This window comes from Zerene cesonia, chromosome 1 (genome assembly GCF_012273895.1).
Source record: "Zerene cesonia ecotype Mississippi chromosome 1, Zerene_cesonia_1.1, whole genome shotgun sequence".
Classification (NCBI taxonomy): Eukaryota; Metazoa; Arthropoda; class Insecta; order Lepidoptera; family Pieridae; genus Zerene; species Zerene cesonia.
The window spans coordinates 3,582,952-3,588,583 of record NC_052102.1 but is presented as its reverse complement, the minus strand read 5'-3'; the positions used below and the strand labels follow the sequence as shown (position 1 = coordinate 3,588,583).

General features: G+C 37.3%; 1 protein-coding gene across 8 annotated transcripts in view; it reads left to right on the top strand.

Annotated features, from left to right (window-relative positions):
- The window catches only part of LOC119831441 (ral guanine nucleotide dissociation stimulator), a 26,426-nt gene extending 21,079 nt beyond the window's left edge, over window positions 1–5,347 (top strand). For all 8 annotated transcript variants that reach the window (XM_038354834.1, XM_038354826.1, XM_038354798.1 and 5 more), the window contains 4 exons: window positions 106–216; window positions 979–1,114; window positions 2,159–3,581; window positions 3,865–5,347. In XM_038354834.1, the coding sequence (XP_038210762.1) occupies window positions 106–216; window positions 979–1,114; window positions 2,159–3,581; window positions 3,865–4,001 (1,807 nt within the window). In that variant the 3' untranslated portion in view covers window positions 4,002–5,347. The remainder of the gene's footprint in view (window positions 1–105; window positions 217–978; window positions 1,115–2,158; window positions 3,582–3,864) is intronic.
- The last annotated feature ends 285 nt before the right edge of the window (window positions 5,348–5,632 follow it).

Genomic DNA, 5,632 nt, shown 5'->3' with positions numbered 1-5,632 from the left:
TCGACTCCCACAATAAAAAATTTGTATTTTGTGTATTCAAATGACTGCAAAAAAATATTGTGTTCCGTCTTTATTTTATTTATTACTTTTATACAATAATTGCAGGTCATTTGCGGAATGCGGCAAAGTACTGGATCTTTTGTTGCGACGATATGAAGCGCTTGCGGCGGAAGATGTGCTCTCTACAGGATCGGATACTTCGCAGCAACACAGAAAGTAAGTTCTTATCCTTCAAAGTTAGCGTACGTGATAGAATGCAAATAAGCAAACTTACAAATAAATAAGGTACCCATCGTCGGACTAATCAATGCACAGTTGCATCAGTCAACCGTAACCATAATACGGTTATGAAATTGGTTTAAACTACTTCTGCTAGTTCCACAACACCAACTGTTTGATAATATGCATTATAGATTTTTTGATTTGAACTTAAACATGCTAGTTCTCATTTGAATTTTAAATAAAAAAGCTGATACAAAATAGTCATATGTACCTAATAGAATTTTACCACATTTGTCATTTACTAGCTTGTCGCCTGGGCTCCGCCCGAGTACCTAATAGGTTCTTAACTTTTAAACAGTTGTTATCCTTATTCCAGTGGATACAAATCCTATGAACTAAATACCGTTTATTCCGTCCAGGCGTTCTTGAGTTAAAAATAGTGAAACTAACATGACATAATATAAACATAACATCCTACTTATATTATAAATGCGAAAGTTTGTAAGGATGTGTGTGTTTGTTACTCTTTCACGCAAAAACTACTGAACCGATTGCAATGAAATTTGGTACGTAGGTAGCTGGACAACTGAAATAACATATAGGCAAATTTTTATCCCGATATGGACTTACGCGGGTGAAACCGCGGGGCGCAGCTAGTGTATTTTATAAACGTAATGTTTATTTTATATACTTAATGTTATAATATATTTAAAGATTAGTTAGAACGATAATAAACGTTGAAAGGACACTTGTCAGGACCCTCGTGGCGTGTCTGCACGTGTGGTTGGACACGTACCCGGAGGACTTCCGCCAGCCGCCGCACCACCCCGCGCTGCAGCAGCTCCTCACCTTCACACAGATACATTTGCCTGGCTCCGAACTGCATTCGAAGGTTGGTGTGTTATAGTCGTGATTTCTGAAAAAGATATGTATTTAATTTTTCGTTTTATAGCATAGAAATGCTTTATAAATGAATCCTATTAATATTATAAATGCGAAAGTTTGTAAGTATGGATGTATGGATGTTTGTTACTCTTTCACGTAAAAACTACTGAACCAATTGCAATGAAATTTGGTACGTAGACAGCTGGATAACTGGAATAATATATAGGCAACTTTTTATTCCGATATTCCTACGGGATTCGGACTTACGCGGGTGAAACCGCGGGGCACAGCTAGTATATTTATAAATGAGAAATTGTTAAAGGATCGAACCCACGTCATTGTAGGCAATATTGGCGGATTGGAATCCCGCCTCGTGATCAATTTTTTTTCTATTATTTAAAATTTCTCGAAAATATTTATTTTCAAAGTTGGTTTTTAACACGCTTATATTCACCTGTATGTTTATATGCGTGTCACCGACTGCTTTTGCACTCGATTTTGACCTACTGAAAACGGATAGATTTTATTCAAACTTCGTATACTTATCAAAGATTACTATTTCTTGAGTGTATCTAATTCTCCTGATAATAATCGCCAGGATTAAATAATTTCTTTACGTATACTCTGTATAAAAACATTTGCGTCAATACATTTTTAATCACTTCACTAATTTAAAACCGGTCGTAGTTTTTTTCAATTGAAATAAATTTAAATTTAGAGGTGATTATAGAAATAAGTGGACTTAGTGTGGTGGGTCTTTTATTTTGGAAAAAAACTCTAAAATGTAATTCCATTAAGAGGTAACAATACAAAGTATACATTGTAAGAGTCAATTTAATCCATATTTGGCCCTAGTTGATTCTATCATTAAAGCATGTATTTTAGTTTTTTTATATACATATTTAGTATGGGAGTACTTGGGCTAAAATATTGAAGTTAAGTATAACTAATTATACTATTCACTGTTACGTTTGTTGTCACAGGTGATAGAATGACAAAAAATAAATAACGGTAATTGTTTATGTATTTAATATATTGATGTTATCTGCAGGTGTTGCAGAAGCTAGCCATATTCAGCGCGGAGCGCAACGGCGGCGCGCAGCACGGCGTGTGCCTGGCGCCGGGCATGCGGCTGGCGGCGCACCACACGAGCGCGTACCGCCTGCCGCACGTGCCGCACCGCCACTTCGCCGAGCAGCTCACGCGCATGGACATGCAGCTGTTCCGCAAGCTCGTGCCGCACCAGTGCCTCGGCGCCGTGTGGTCGCGCCGCGACAAGGACCGCTCGCACGACGCCGCCACAGTGCTCGCCACCGTCAACCAGTTCAACGCGGTCTCCTTCCGCGTCATCTCCACCGTGCTGCTGGAGCCGAGCCTGCGCCCGCTCGAGCGCGCCGACATCCTCGCCGCGTGGCTCGATATCGCGCGCGAGCTACGCGTGCTCAAGAACTTCTCCTCGCTGAAGGCGATCATCTCGGGCCTGCAGAGCAACCCCGTGTACCGGCTCAGGAAGACCTGGGCGCTGTTGAACAAGGAGAAGGCCGAACTATTCGAAGAATTGGCGAGGATATTCAGCGAAGACAACAATCGTTGGGCGCAACGCGAGCTTCTCATGAGAGAAGGCACCGCCAAATTTGCCGATACGGTCGGGGAGAACGACCGCCAATTGCAAAAGCTCCTACACGAACGAGGCTCGCCTGGCGTCAGTCACGGAACGATACCTTATTTGGGCACATTTTTAACGGACCTCACTATGATCGACACGGCTATACCCGACACGGTCGCCGATGGCCTCATTAATTTTGATAAGAGACGCAAAGAATTCGAGGTGCTCGCTCAGATTAAGTTATTGCAAGGTGCGGCGAACGCTTATCATTTACCCTCCGATCCGATGTTCGACCGATGGTTCGACTCCGTAATAATTTTAGACGACGCGGAAGCGCACCAGCTTTCGTGTCAAATAGAACCACAAACAAATCCGCCTAAGGAGAGACGTCCCAAGAAAGTGAACGAAAACAATAACCACGGTCATAGGAAAAACGATTCGATCGCTAGTACGAGTTCCAGTAACAGCTCGCAATTTTACTGCGAGACGGATGGTGTTGGGAACACTTGGAAGAGAGATAGTTTAGAGCGGAGATCTTCCCCTACGAGGTTATCTCACGGCTCTTCCTCATCGTCTATACCTTCTTTAGACGTGTCGTTGTCTAGCGCCAACAGCGGCCAAAAGCAGAACGGCAAACCCGTCGCAAACAGCCCGGCTCATGCAAATACTCATAACGGTCCTGATTTTTATATAATTCGCGTAACATACGAGTCGGACTGTGTGGAAACAGAAGGCGTGGTGTTGTATAAGTCGATCATGTTGAGTAACAATGAACGAACACCGCAAGTGATACGCAATGCTATGCTCAAATTGAATCTCGACGGGGATCCAGATGGGTATACTTTGGCGCAAGTTTTACCGGAGAGAGGTAACATTTTATCATACTTACAATTCATATTTTATTTGATTTAGTAATATTCTCATATACTATGTAATCCAAATAGTATGAGCGTCAATGACCCTTATTTTACAAACCACTGCGACTGTGTCGTCACGGTGTTGTGCTAAATCGATCCTATTCTTAGTTGGATCGCATAATTATTATTCCATTACTTGCATTTTATCTTTTTGTGACATTATTGTCGAGTCGGATTAAGTGAGTTGGCGTTGTGTTACAAAGCAATTTAATAAACAGTAATATTATTTTACAGAAATGGTGCTGCCAGCGAACGCTAATGTTTATTACGCCGTAAATACTGCATACAACCTGAATTTCATACTTAGGCCACGAAAATCGGACCAAACTGACTCTGTAGTCAACGGAAAGTCTAAAAACAAACGAGCTTGACTGTGTCTTGGTATATTTTGCTTCTCGTAATTATTGTTACTCAGTACTTCCGAAGCAACATACAATGTGTTCTACGTAAGAATCTCTATTAAATGTTAATGATATTGTAATAAGTCTACCAATAATAATAATACCAATGTCTCTTAAAAATAACATTGTTCCAACAACTCTGCTTTACAATACTTATCATGACTGAATCTATGTAAATCTTTTATACTTGGAAAATTCGCATTAAGATCATGAGCTGTCATGTCAATGTAAATTTTCGTTGTTTTTAATGTACGATAATTTTTATTTTTAAACCAAATTTGTTCTCTAATATTCTTACTTTGATGCATTTGAGAGTTAGCGATATAAATTAAGAAAGCTTATAAGAAATATTTTATCTCTTGCATGTAATACTGAATTCACAATTTATTAAGTTTTCCTGACTTGGCATTTATATACCTTATAGTTATATTTAACTTACTAAAAGCATTACAAGACTTGCACAAATGGCTTGTTACATATGAACATTATCTTTTTTTAATACAGTGAATTTCTTAATTTATTTTTCTTACATTTTATTTTTAGGGTTTACAATGTTTATTATTTATATAATTTTATGTGATACGCATAGATTATTACAATTTTATAGTGCTCTTTACTATTATCCTTTGTACTTAATTAGGTTTTATGTAAATTTGCTGTTAATAATAGGTTTAAAAAATTTGTTCAGGATGCCACCAATATTTAGCGATAGTGTCTGTTTATATATTATGTTATCGTTGTTGTCAAAACTCAATATGTGTATATAAAGAGCGTGTATAAATAAGAATCTCCAGTAGGTATCTAAGTAAGATAAATAGAGAGTAAACATTCTAATAATGAGCCAAAGGCATAATATGTCTAGTAGCGAGGTGCTGTCTCTCTTTGTATAATATTGTTTAAAAGCTTTAAAATAATTGAAAACCGAATTTCATGTAGAAAATTAACCGTAACCTCTATTTTAAAATACTCTAATAATTAATCAATTTCGGTCCGTTATTATAATTAATCATTGTATTCGTTTCAAATGTAATAATAAAAAATATACTTGGAAGTGCATTTGTAATTCGACGTGCCTACTTATCTTATATAATTTAATATCTCGTGTTAATGACACTGGTTTACAAGATATACTCTAAACAAAAGACTATAAGATATTTAAGGACTTATACATGATAGCTTTTTTAAACTGAACTGTTTTCTCATAGTTTTTGTAAATAACTTTGTAGTTGTTTTTAATAGTTTTTCAACACCAGTGTCTTGCATAACGTGTTGTATAATACTACCATATGTAATAAACGTTATTAATTATTATTAAATGTTATTTTATTTTTTACCCTATTTATTCTCTACAAGTTACAAAATACTTCTATCTATAGCGGATGGTACAATTTAATTTGTGTTTTAAAAACAGTAGCTAAATCGCGATAGCGAAAGAGGTCTAATTAGAGAAGCAAATATGGGCCATATTCTAAATAACCTTGTTCTCAATATCAAGCTATATCCTTAGTCAAGTACATAAATCTTACCACAAATGGATTTCAGACTAATTTTATACAAAAACAACACGATCTGTGTAACAGATCACTTGTGCCTTATATTGT